The sequence below is a fragment of the Manis pentadactyla genome, chromosome 9 (genome assembly GCF_030020395.1).
Source record: "Manis pentadactyla isolate mManPen7 chromosome 9, mManPen7.hap1, whole genome shotgun sequence".
In the NCBI taxonomy this organism is placed as follows: Eukaryota; Metazoa; Chordata; class Mammalia; order Pholidota; family Manidae; genus Manis; species Manis pentadactyla.
The window spans coordinates 100,025,540-100,038,723 of NC_080027.1; the positions used below are offsets into that span (position 1 = coordinate 100,025,540).

General features: G+C 39.6%; 1 protein-coding gene across 11 annotated transcripts in view; it reads left to right on the top strand.

The window, feature by feature from the left end:
- The window catches only part of RGS7 (regulator of G protein signaling 7), a 412,379-nt gene that overhangs the window by 213,385 nt on the left and 185,810 nt on the right, over window positions 1-13,184 (top strand). For 10 of the 11 annotated variants that reach the window (XM_057507876.1, XM_057507877.1, XM_057507871.1 and 7 more), the window contains exon 3: window positions 1,702-1,798. The exons of the other annotated variant lie outside the window; for it this stretch is intronic. In XM_057507876.1, the coding sequence (XP_057363859.1) occupies window positions 1,702-1,798 (97 nt within the window). The remainder of the gene's footprint in view (window positions 1-1,701; window positions 1,799-13,184) is intronic. 11 annotated transcript variants of the gene reach the window in all.

The following is a 13,184-nucleotide window of genomic DNA, read 5'->3' on the forward strand; positions in this document are numbered from 1 at the left end:
AAAATTCTAGACAAATGTTACCAGAATGGTGAATATAGTTGACATTACTGAACTATGAAATTAAAAATATTTAAGATGGTAAAAAAAGAGAAAGAAGTAATGAAAAAAAAAGAAAATAAACATGAGGGGTGAAGAATATTCACTGCCAGCATCAGGGGTATGGGTGTACATTTGAGGTCCAATGTTTATTGTCTAACTATGCATGGTGCTTTATATACGTTGTATAATTTAACTTTAAAATACTTTACCCCACCTTAGCCCCAACCCAATGCATCAAACATTGTAAAGGGGTTAGTATAAATATTATTATCACCACTTTAAAGATGAGGAAACTAAGCCTGGTAGAGCTACTTAACTTTCTGAAACAAAGAGCCGAGGCATGTGGGGACCTGTGTTGCTCTGAAACCCATTCTTCCTCCACCTGCAGTGTCTCACTAACAGTTTCTCATGTTAATAAATCTGAAAAGACTTATCCAGGAAAATAAGATTTTTTTTAGTTGAAAACCATTCTGAAGCTGTGTTGATGGGAATTTGATAAATTCATTGATACAAAGGTTGGTTATGGTTTTTTAAACTTTTTATTTTGAAATAATTTTACATTTACAGAAAATAATACAAAAAATGGTACAGAGAATTCCTATGTGCCCTTTGCTCAGCTTCCCCTCATGTTAACATCTTATATGATTATAGCATAATTTTTGAAAACAGAAAATTGTTATTGGTACAACACTATTAACTAACCTACAAGCCTTACTCAATTTCACCATTGTTTTCAATATTGACTGAATTTTTTTTGAGGGCGGCAACTGCATTATGTTCATTTTCATCTCCATGCCCAGTGTAGGTCTGGTCTAGAGTCAAGTCAGCTGTCAGTTGTTTTTGTGGATTGAATGAATGAATGAATGGACTTTGAGTTCCATACTACAACTTGGGTATGTTATGTGTATATATGTGCTACAGGTTTAGAAGCACACAACAATGTCTAAGGCTACAGTTTGAATGCATTTTATTCTGAACTGAGTTCCACATTAGACTTTGTAAAGCACAGCCCTTTAAAACTGAGTATTTTTCAAAAGCAAAAGAGGATGTCCCAATCAGATTGAAAAGAAGATAGAGTGGATCCACCAGATGGGCAGAAGGCTATGGCCTTACATTCATGTTATTATGCGTGTATGTTTGTGTGTGCATGAGCGTTTTCAGAAAATGGCAAGGGAAGCAGCAGTTGCTGGTAGTCAGTCTTGATTCTAGGTAGGTTTTAGAGTTTGTGTTAAACTAAATCACAGACAGTCTCTTTCTTGAAGAGGAAATCCAGGCAGGTGCTCTTAAGGCTTCTATTTTCTTTCCCACTGAGTTCAGCAGGGGCAACATTAGTCATGTGTGGATTTTGCTACAGTGGTTTCCAACACTTTTAACTCAACCTTTATAATCAAACATTGTGAAACCAGGAGAGAGGCAATATTCAAAGCACAAAGATCCTTTCAGTAGCTTAATGGACCCTAAAATGGCCAGTTTTTTTGCTGTTTTCGCTATCATCTTTTAACCAAATTGAAAACAGTCATGTGACAAAGCATAGCACGGCAAGAATATGGCACTACCCTTAGATGGGCGAAACTGGTACACAGAATTGTTACAAGAATGGATTTTCCTCAAAAAGTTCAACTTTGAAAAGGTTTTTAATTATTTTTATCATTGATATTTTAGATGGAAGATGTCATAGCACGCATGCAAGATGAAAAAAATGGGATTCCTATTCGTACTGTCAAAAGCTTTCTTTCCAAGATACCGAGCGTCTTCTCTGGTAAGTTGCCACCAGTGGAGCACTGTTTTCTCCAGCATCTTCCACGTGCCATTTAAAATCCATTTTACTGTTCACTAATGACACTCTTATCTCTAACTCATTATTTATTAACACTTTGTAAAGTACCCATGCCATGGGCAGCATCATGATGGACACTTGGAGTGATCGTAAACAAAATAAAAAAGCCAAAATCATGACCCTCCTCGAGGTTAGTTGCAAAGATGTAATGAGCAAATGTGAAATAAAAGAGAATGATAGTAAATAAAGATGTGTGAAACGATGTGATGTAGATGATATGGAGAAGCTGAGAGAGTGAAAAAAATCAGGAATCAGGAAAAGGTTCTTAAAGAGCAGTTATGAGCTGAGCTTGAAAAGTGGGAAGTCTTAGCAGCTTCAAGACCGCTAGCACCAGCGGTGCGTGCAGACTGGGGGTAGCCATGCTGCTGAGAACAGGTGATACAGGGAACAAAGAGAGTCAGGTCACATGATGAGGGTCTTTGAAAGCCAAACAAAATACTCTAATTCTGTTCTATGAATGAAATACAGGAGCATTTACAATTTTTACAGAGAAGTTTATGATGGAAGTGCTCAGGATGGACTGGCTTCCAGTAAGGGGCGTTGTCACTGTAGAGGATGTAAGGCCCCTATAGGAAGAGTTTGCATGCCAAGGTTCTGATTCCGCTGAGAGTGAAGGAATAGAGAGGAAAAAGCATGAGGCTTTGGTGAATAACTGGGCAGACAGGATGTGAGAGCACAGGACCCAGCAGTTTTAGGGCTTTGTTTTTTAATTGGTGACTTTCAGATAAAGTAATCATGATCAGAAATAGGAAAACCCCAGACAGTGGATGTCAAGCTGTGGGGACTCAGGCACACTGGGCAGGGGCTAGCAAGGTGAGAGAGGGGGCAGAATCAGAGAGACCAAGTCCCTAGAAGTGAGTAGGGAGAGTAAGTACTGAGCCTGTGGAGGGAGGGCGCTTGTGGGCTTCGTGAGCAAGATTTGTGTGATGCCTCCTTGAGAACACGGATCAAGAGAAGACTGAGGACCAGGGGGCCATCAGCCTTGATAAGAGGGTAAAATTAGGACCAAAATGAAAATAAGCAGGCCCAGATGTTGGTGTTTAATAGCTGCATTGCTCTCAGAGGAAAGAGAGAACATGGAGCAGATGGCAGCTGCAGGGTGGTAACATTTTGCTCTAGCAAACGTGTCCCCTATTTTCCCTGTTACTGCCTTTCATGCCCACCTTGTTGCAGTTTCCCGCTCTCTCCTGACCATGCCCTGTCTTTTCCCACATCTGGGACTTCCTCTCTTCCATCCTGACCATCCCACTTCCAAACTTTCTGACTATTAAAATCTGCCTATCCTTTAACAGTCAGCTCCCAGAGCTCTGTGGAGAAAACTATCTTGTTTGGTGTGTGTGCGCTCTCAAAGGGTTTGTTTTTTGGATCTCTGATCACAATTGTTATGCGTCACTTTGTCTTAGAGTTATTTTTGTATATATCTTACGTCCCCTAGTAAATATTAAGCTCCTTGCAGTCAGTGATGCAGAGAGTTAACTTTACATCTAAACGCAAATATAAAAATTACTCATATTTTGATAACCAAAGGAAAAGAATTTGTCTCCTTAAAATACTCTGATATAGAGGTTAAAAATTAAAATGCATTCAGAATTCAGGCAGAGAAATTCAACAAGCTGCTCCTCTGAACTGGGAACCATAGTCAGTTCAACAGTGTATGTCTATTTTATATGTGGAATCTAAAACACAAAACAGATGAACAAATGAACAGAAATGGACTTAACAAATACAGAAGAAAAACTGGTGGTTGTCATTAAGAAAGAGGGTGAGGGAACAGGTGAAATTGGTGAAGGAGATAAAGAGGGACAAACTTCTAGCTTTATAATAAATAATTCACAGGGATGAAAAGCACAATATAGGGAATACAGTCAACAGTATTGTAATAACTTTGTATGGTGACAGGTAGTTGCTACTCTTACCATGGTGAGCATTTTGTAACATATGATTGTTGAGTCACTATGTTGTACAGCTGAAACTAATAAAATTTATGTCAACCGTGCTTTAATAAAATTTAAATGAATTTCTAAAATAAAGGCCTTCAAATTTAGGAAATTTTTGGCACTTATACATAAACAAAATGACTGAAAAAAAGGTTTTGCCCATAGGATTAAGGGGGGCTGCAAGTTTAGTTATCTGCTGTAATGGTAAATCTAAAAGTTTTGGTTGAGTTTTGCAAGGAGCAATTCCTCATTCAATTCCAATTCCAACATAGCAACCTACTGGAAGAAATCTTGTTTAATAATATGAAGATCGTAATTGAAAGGTAAAATTGGACATATAGATTGAGAATGAACCATGAAATATGTGATTGTTGCCTTAACGCTCATTAGCATCTATTAAATAAAGTGATGGCTATTAAATAAAGAGAATATAAATGACACTTTTCATATTTAATGAATATAATTAGTTTCTAAATCTCATTCTGTGTTTCCTAGAAACTTTTCAGGAGCTCTCCATCTCACAAACTTAATTGGATGCTTTGATGTAGATTTCTTTGATACATCTAGTATTTATCAGCCTCTTTGTATAAATATCCCCAGATTGTAATGGCTGATCTCCTCTACTGTACTACCAGTTTTGGGTCTTCAAGTAATTTTCCTCTCTTGATATTTTTTGTGGTGATTTGGAACTAATTCCTGTGTTCTTCTGTGACAACTTGCTACCTGCCACTTGTACACACTGCCTATTTTTATCTTCTCTATGGGCCTGAGAGCTACTGAAGACACAGGTGTCTACTAACTCCATTGCCTGTAGCAGACCCTGAGGCCACCTATGATGACAGGGGTGGAGAGGGGAGGGCTTGTTGTGGTGTGGTGTGGTGTGGTGTGGTGTGCTGCTGCACAGGGAAAGGGCTTCCAACTTTGTTAGTCTGGCTGTCAGGTTACACATATGCTCCCTAAAGCCCTGATTCTCCATGGACCCATAGTGTCAGCAGCACCTGGAGATTCACTGGAAATGCAGTGTCTGGGCTCACCCTGGACCTGCTAAACCAGAACCTCACTTCCAGCACTGCAGTTCAGAAGCGTTGCCTTCAGCAGTGCAGCAGGGCTGGGCTGGGGTCCAGGCAGCACCCCTGTTTCACCTGGGGCACCGGGTATGGAGCCAACCTGCTCATGCAGATCTTTCTACTCCCTTTAAGGACTCTGATCATTTCTTTCCCTCTGCTGTGTGGTCTCAGTCAAGCCCACCCCAGTCCATCTGAAGGACTTTTTTTGTTTTTGTTTTTGTTGTTGTGTTGTTTTGTTTATTTTTCTTGTGAGAAGAAGGGATTAGGAAGAACCTAGTTCTTTCTAGTTCCATGGCTCCAAAATTCTAAGAATGATGGATGCTTCCATCTATGTAGAGGGATGGGCACTATCCAACTCTACCAGACAGCACCCATGTATAATGTCTGTCCTGTGTCATGTGTGTGTCATGTGTAATGTCCATGTCACAGGTTATGTTCATGTCATGTGTAATACATGCCACATGCGATGTCTATGCCATGGGTAATATCGATGACACATGTGCTGCATGTCACATGTTATATATACCACATGTATGTGTCATGTGTAATGTCATGTGTGATATATACCACATGTAATATAGGTCATGTGTAATATCTGTGTCATGTGTAATATAGGTCATATGTAATATATGTGTCCCATGTAATATAGGTCATATGTGATGTTCATGTCACGGTGGCCAGGCAGATGGTGGCCCACATCTACCTCCAGTCAAAACTGTTGAGAAAGTGACGATGCAATCCATCCTCTCCCAACATCTGAGATCCAGACCCAGAACTGTGTGCAAAAGAATCCTATTACACAGATAATACAATTAACAATGTTTTGGACGTACGCGGTTTTTATTTGTTTTTTCCTCTCTCCTGAAAAATGGTTTTCCTCTAGCTAAACATCCAAGACTTTAATTTGGTTTTAGAGTTGTTCATTTAGCCTCCTAGTTTCCTTGGTCCCAAGATCAGAGGAGAAATCTTTGGATGAGCCCTCTGTGCTGGTCCCTTGAACTTTGGGATAGGAGAGGCCCTGGGGTGGTTGTTCTTTCTGCAGAATTGCTTTCTCACCTGCAGAGGTAGCTCAGACAGGTCTGTTGGTGATAGTGAGCGAACCTGAACCTGGTCAAGTTCAGGGGATGAGGTCAGTGGTGGACGCTGGGCAGAGCCCAGCCCAGCAGCTCTCTCCCTGGGACTCTGTTGGGTTTCCCAAACTTCAGTTAAGTGTGTCACGTCTGGCACTGAGGTGATGTGGACCTGGGTTCTGGATAAGGCCACCCTTAGAGAAAAGCAAAGGAGGCCTGGCAAAAGGAAACTCATGAGGAAAAAGTGCAGAGATGATAGGCAGAGCCCTGGGCTGCTGGTGGCTTCATAGCTCTTGTCCCAGTCCTTGTGTTACTGATCTTCTTTTACCTGGATCATGTCTCAGAGGTGACAGAGAATGAAGCCAGCAGACAGGAGTATGGAGCAACCAGCAAAGTTTAATGAAAGAGTAAAAGAAGAAAATATCCTGCTAATTGGGAGGGGGCTCTAAGCAAGGACGCCAGTGGGGCTGCTTTGTCTAGGGGGTTATAAGCCAAAAAGGAGGAAGTTCACAGGGTTGGCTGGGGCTTGTTGCTAGGGCTGAGGTGAGGTCGCAAAGCTCCCTGATATCTCAGGCTGAGTTTTCAGATGTCCAGGATGTGGCTCTTTGCTTACTGTGAAGCCTTGACCCTAGTCCCCTCCTGTCTGCACCGTACCAGGGCCTTAAGCTCTATCTGCCTGTATCCCATAATGCCTGCCTCACTTGGAGCACGGTGCTGCAACCTGCCCACACTTCCCAGGGATTCCTCCTCTACTCCAGGCCTCCCCCACTCATATACTTCTGTTCCGTCACGTTCTCCACTTCCCTACTCCATTTCAATCTGCAACAGATTCAGTAGGGAGGATCTTAGAAATGAGAATTTCCAAACCCTAACTGCAGATATTTTAATTCACTAGGACTTGGATGCAACCAGGTAATCTGTATTTTTAAGCTGATAAATAAATAAGTAAATAAATAAATGTATATTTATCATATGTGTGTGTGTGTGTATATATATATATATATATATATATGATAAATGTATATATATAGGATTGGCATCTGTGTCATAGAGGCATGTGAACTGTGTTTTCCTTTAGGTTTTCTATTCAGTTCAATGAATACTAATCAAATAGCCACCATGTTCCAGTTACTTCACTGGGTTTTGAGGCCTAATATTTTCCTGTGAGTGGGGATATAGATTACATAGACATTGGCACTAAGTATATAGCTGGTCTGATCAACTGAGGTGAGTTTTATTCACAGAGTTTGAAAATCTCAGCAGTGGGGGCAGAAGTGTTTAAATGCTTTCACTTTATAATAGGATCCTCAACCAAGAACCTGAATTAGAAATCCTTTTCTCCCTAAAGAAATACCTTTATGGGCTTGGGTATAATGATATAGAAGCCTTTAGAGTATGAAGAGACACAATTATCTACATTCTATTTGGTTAATTTTTGCAAAGTTATGACCAAAGATACTTACTTCATGTTCTCTAAATCACCTATGAGAGAATGAAATACAATCATTCCACAATAAAATGCTAGAAAGTTTTGTTTTTGAAAATAAAATAGACTTTTTCCTTTATAAAAACAATAAGAAATGTATAATCTGTATTTTCCTCTTCTTATTTTCTCTAGTTTTTAGGAAGTTCAGTGCTAAATTTAACAGTTCATTCATATTTTCTCCCCTGACTCATCATAACATATCCATAGTCCTTTTCCTTCTGATTCTTTTGTCTGTCTTTTATTGCTAATGTTGTTTTAATTTGGTGTATGTGTGTGTGTGAGAGAGAGACTGAGAGGGAGAGATTGAGAAGACAGGCAAGGGGAATATTAAGATTTCTTCTAGTCATGTTTTGGAGATAGATAAGGACTAAATCTGGAAGAAGTATCTGAGAAGAGTCTGCTGTGTGTTAAGGGGTTGTTTGCCAAGTTCTCACCATTCATGTGGGGCTGCATCTTGCCTTTGAACTAAAGTTCTCGATCACAATATAAAATGAAAGATCAAGTTCAAATATTACTGCATAAGAGTTTCATAAAAGTGCTCATGCAATTTTTATACAATTGTATCTTCAAATTGGAAAAATAACCATAAAGCTAAAAATATATTTGGCAATTTTGTTGAAGACTTTCTCTGAATGAATCCTATAAGTCTCGTTCCTACATGATAGCTATTGCTCTAGAATTCATATCCTGTATCTTACAATGTTTATTCATCTCTTGTCTGAAAATCTTTGTCAAAGTAATCTGTGACAATCATATCAACTGAAAATCCATTTATTTTAACTCTGAATAGAAGCAGAATACAGATCCAAGTCCAGATGGAGCACAAAGTTTGTGAATTAAAGAGAAAATGATTAATTTTATAGTTTTTCATGACATTTGGTCCATCACTGACAGTATTTTACAACTGTAGCATTTACTTATACATACACAGTTGAATGAATTTAAACTGACAGCAGAGGTTTTCAGTTGCTTAATAACAAGCTATTGAAATAGGGGTTTTGGGGGATTGATTTTTTCTAGAAAATATAATAATGATTAATGTTATTTAGGTATGGCTTTTTGTCAATAGATAATTATGGATGCTTTATGGGGTTTGGGTATATTATAATGTGAAATAAATAGGCATTAAGTCCTGATGAGGGAACTAATTGCTTCTTCATTATTTAATGTTTCAAGAGTTTGAATCAGCCATTGGGATTTCCCTTTCATAATGAATTTTTAATAACAGGTTATTTTGATTTTATATATTAAAATAGGAATTATAACAATTATAATAATAGCACCTTTATGTATAACATATAATTACATATAAAAACATTAAAATATAAATATACTAATATTAAATTAACAATATATATTACTTTGGAGAAAAATACTAGTAATTCAGAAGCTTACTATGTGGTTAGCGGCTTTTAATATATTAGTTTTATTCCTTACAACACTTCAAGGTAATTATTGCTCATCTGTTTCATAGAAAAGGAAATGGAGGGTCAGAGAGTTCAGATTTTCAGCCTAATTTTTGCCATCTTACTAATATCCAAACCAAGGGTATTTCAGTTCAAGATCCCGTTCCCCTTTCACCACCACATGGGTGGCCCCCATCAGTGTTGTCCTTTGCAGGTGCCTGTTTTGTTTCATCATGACAAATAAGCACATACCAGAATCTGTAGGATCTCAAGTACTGGGGACTCTACGCTTGTCTCCCAACATGTTCCCCTCCAGATGGAAACTGGAATTTTGACAAAAAAGCCTGGGAGGACTTGCGTGGCCTTGAGAAAATAGCTGCCATTTCTTCATTTCTAAAGTTTGGAGATTACACTTGATGATATCCAAGCTCCTTTGCCCATGAATTCAGGAATTCAGAGAACACAGTGAAGGGGAAAGTGTGGAAAAAGGATTCCTGGAAGAAAACCTAATCGACCAGACTAGCCGCAGAAAAGCTGTAGTGATAGAGCGTCCATGGGAGTCTGGCCGTGTCCTCTTCCCCTTGCCGATGCTGTGTGTGGCCAGAGCTCTAATTACAGATGCATGCACCCTTTCCAACATTACCTCTGGTCCAGATCTTCTCTCTAAACTCCAGTTTAGAGTTGACTGCTGACTGGTCTCCACATCCACTCGGCACCATATCCATTCTTTCTCCGCAGGGCAACCACACTGGTATCTTCAAGTTGCAAATTTGATCCATTTAAATCCTTTCCTAATTTTAGGATTAGGTCTAAAATTTTTAATAAGACTCTGAGCAGCAGTGTACTCCAGTCCCCACCTGACCTCCAGGCTCGTATCAGCGTGCGCCCTTGCTCCCTCGCCTCTGGCCACAGGGTCCACGTCTCCTTTCCCCACGCCACTGTTGCCCTGTGTGGTGACCCTCCCGCTGGGGCTTCCGCTGCGGTGCTCATTCCTCTGTTTGGAATGCTTCCTTCCTCCTTTTTCTCCTTTGCTCCGCTTAGACCTATTCATCTTAGGCCTCGGCCAATTTCCTTCCTAGTGTATTCTCATAAAACTACATTCTGTTCCTTCAGAGCACTTTATTCCATTTTGTAGTTATAAATGCCTTAGTGGTCATATTTGATTAATGTCTCCTTCCAGACAGTACTGTAAACAAGAAGGTTGCATATGTTCACTTTTGTGACCTCAGCACCAAAAGCAGTGTCTAATAGAGGAGGTGTTCATGAAGGATTTGTAAAAGGGCAAATAATAATTGTAATTTTAGAGGAAATAGTTGCATTCATATAGACTGTGAAAGTAGTTTACACTGTTGTCATTGTGTGGCTTTGTCAACACGTGTCAAATATGTGGATTTTCTTTTTGTCAAGTCTTTTTCTTTGACCTTTAAATTGTGTTCGAGTAAAAAAAAATCATCTGGACTTCAAGGATATTTATTCATGATATAAATCCCATGAATGAGAACATAGGCTCTCATTCCTTGGTTTCTCTGATGTGGATATCTGAAGCTGACAGTATCTTAAGTTCTGTAGATTCCTATCTGTTAATAATAAATTAAGCATTTCTCAGGAACCTGCTGTGTTGTGAGCATTTTCCCAAGAGCAAACTCTCCATTTGCTCTGGAGATACAGAGAAATAAGACATGATCCTTGTCCTTTAGAACTCTTTCCAGTGAGGAGATAGAAAATATAAAAGGTGATATACTTTCCTTGATGGAGGTAAATGCAATGTACTGCAGGAATGTGTGAAATCTAACCCAGGTTCCTGGGGTCAGAGACATTTCTTGGAGAAAGTGACATCCAGGATTCATTGTAAAGGGTGAGTCAGAAGGGGAGCTCTTGTGCAAAAACTCTAAGGTGTGAAAGGGCATGAGAAGCTCAGGGAACAGAAAACAGCAGAGTGACTTGAACACAACATGGGGGTTGGGACAGTTTATTTAGAGAGGTCAGGCTAGACAGGAAGGCAGAAGACAAAAGGCAGGGGAAGGCAGAAGAATTGAAGGCAGTAGTTGGAATCTTGAGGCTTTAGTTTTATCTTGAAAGGAGCAAGGAACCATTGGCAAACTTCAAGCAGGGAATGGCATTATTAAAAAATTTTAATGGAGATTTCTCTGGGAAAAGAATGTTGAGGATTAATATCAGTTTGTAGAGAAAGAAGACAAAGACAAGAACAGTGGCCGCAGTCTGAAGCAAGGATTTAAAAAACCTGACGCAAGACGGGTCAGAGGGATTTAAGAAAAAAATAGGATGCATAACAAACTTTAAGGATTTAGAAGAGACTTTATTAGCAATTCAACGGCAGGATTAGGGGTAGATGGTACGTGAGATGACTCGAACAAGAAGGCACACCAACAAAGACATGTGTATGACCTGATAATGAAAAGTTCTGCACTGCTTTTCACAAGTGAACTGGTAAACACAGGACTTTCTCTCTGTCCCTCTTCATGGAAATGATGGAGAAGGGATGATAGGTTTTGACCATGTTGAGTTTCAGATAAACAACCAGGTGTAATGTCCAGCTGTTAGACAAGCAGATCTGGAATTCATGGATTTTAGCAATATAATGAACACATAAAATCTACGCTTGGTAGATTGTGCTTTAAGAACTGGGTAGATGAGATCAACGCTTGGTAGATTGTTGGTTAGGAACAGTAGGTGAGATCACTTCTGGAGTTGCGTGGCATGAGAAAAATCAGAGGAACAAAGATGGACCTCTGTGGAACAGAAGCTCTAGGGTAAGCAGAATGTGTGGTGCATCCATGCTTACTGTTAGGCCAGGATTGTTGAGCCCAGTTCACTTGAAGCCACGAGGGAGACAGGCTCCAGGTAAACCATAAAGACCCCCCAGTAGGGGGCTGGGAAGCACATTGTTCTGTATCTGGAGAAGTCATGCTCAATGCATAGACTCTAGTGGTTTTCTGAGTTTTACCAAGGAGAACCAATAAGCACATAAAGTCCAAACTTTCCATTAATCTGCTTTATTCAAAATGGATCTAGAGCTGTGCCCTGTGGTAGAGTGTGAGGGGAAGTCATGAGTGTTCATGATGTATAAACTTCAAGCCAGTGTTTGGCCAAACCTCAGGTAATAACTCTGCAATTATCCTCCCTCACCACCCGACTCCCTGCAGATTAGCCTAGCAGAACATGCCGTGTGTGTGCTGGTGGGACGCTCCGTGAGTCTTCAGGGGACGGGACTGTGTTCTCATATTCTGGATGTTCAATATTTCAATTCCTCTAATCATGGTAAAATAAGTCTTCACCTATTGCAAGAGTTTTATTTCCTTCAATGGATTGACGGGAAATTACTGTTTCCAATGTAAGCCACAGCAGGAAATAAACCAGAATTCTCTTCTCAGTTCTTGGTAAATGGTGTAGGTTTTCATTAAATTTGAATTGGACCACACTTGTGAAGCAGCCCACTGAGATCAGAAAAGTCTGTAGGGCTGCCTGTTGGCAGCTATCAAATAAAAATGCCCCTTTACTCAGGTTATTCAGTGTGTTGGAAGATGCAATTTACTGAACTTATTGAATTCTCAGGAGCCAAAAAGGCTAATGCCACGCCAAGTCACCACACACTGTAAAATTGGGTAGAAAATGGTCAGGAACTAAGAGGGAGTCTTAGCCATTCCTGTATCTCCTGTATGTCTGTCTTCTTTCTTTTATTAGCTTGAGAAGGTTCTCCACCACAAGCATGTTGATAATTAAGAAGCTGAATGTCTTTGCTACTCTTTCCCAACTGAATTCTACTCCCACTAGACTGCTCACTTTTAACACATGCCCTTGTACACATCTCACCCACGACTGGCAAGAGCAAATTTTGCCGTCAAAAGAGTTGTCTAATAGTCCTTACGTTGTGTGTGTTTGGCTGGACTCAAGTCTTTTTTTAAATTATTATTATTGGACTACTTTATTGATGTATGATTAACATTCAAAAGCTGCATATACTTAATATACACAACTCATTGAGTTTGGAGGTAAATATAAACCTGTAAAACCATTACTATCTATGCTATAAACATATCCATCACCTCCCAAGTTTCTTCCTGCCTTATTTATTCATTTACTTTTATTTTGGGATAAGAACACTTAACATAAGACTACCATCTTAGCAAATTTTAAAGTATACATTACAGTATTGTTAAGTACAGGCACTCGGCTGTACAGCCCATCTTTAGGACTTAGTCATCTTGTATTAATGAAACTTTCTTCCCGCTGACTAATACCTCCCCACTTCCCCCTCTCCCCAGCTCCTGGAAACCATTTCTTCTACTTTCTTCTTCTGTAAGTTTGGCTGATGTATATTCCT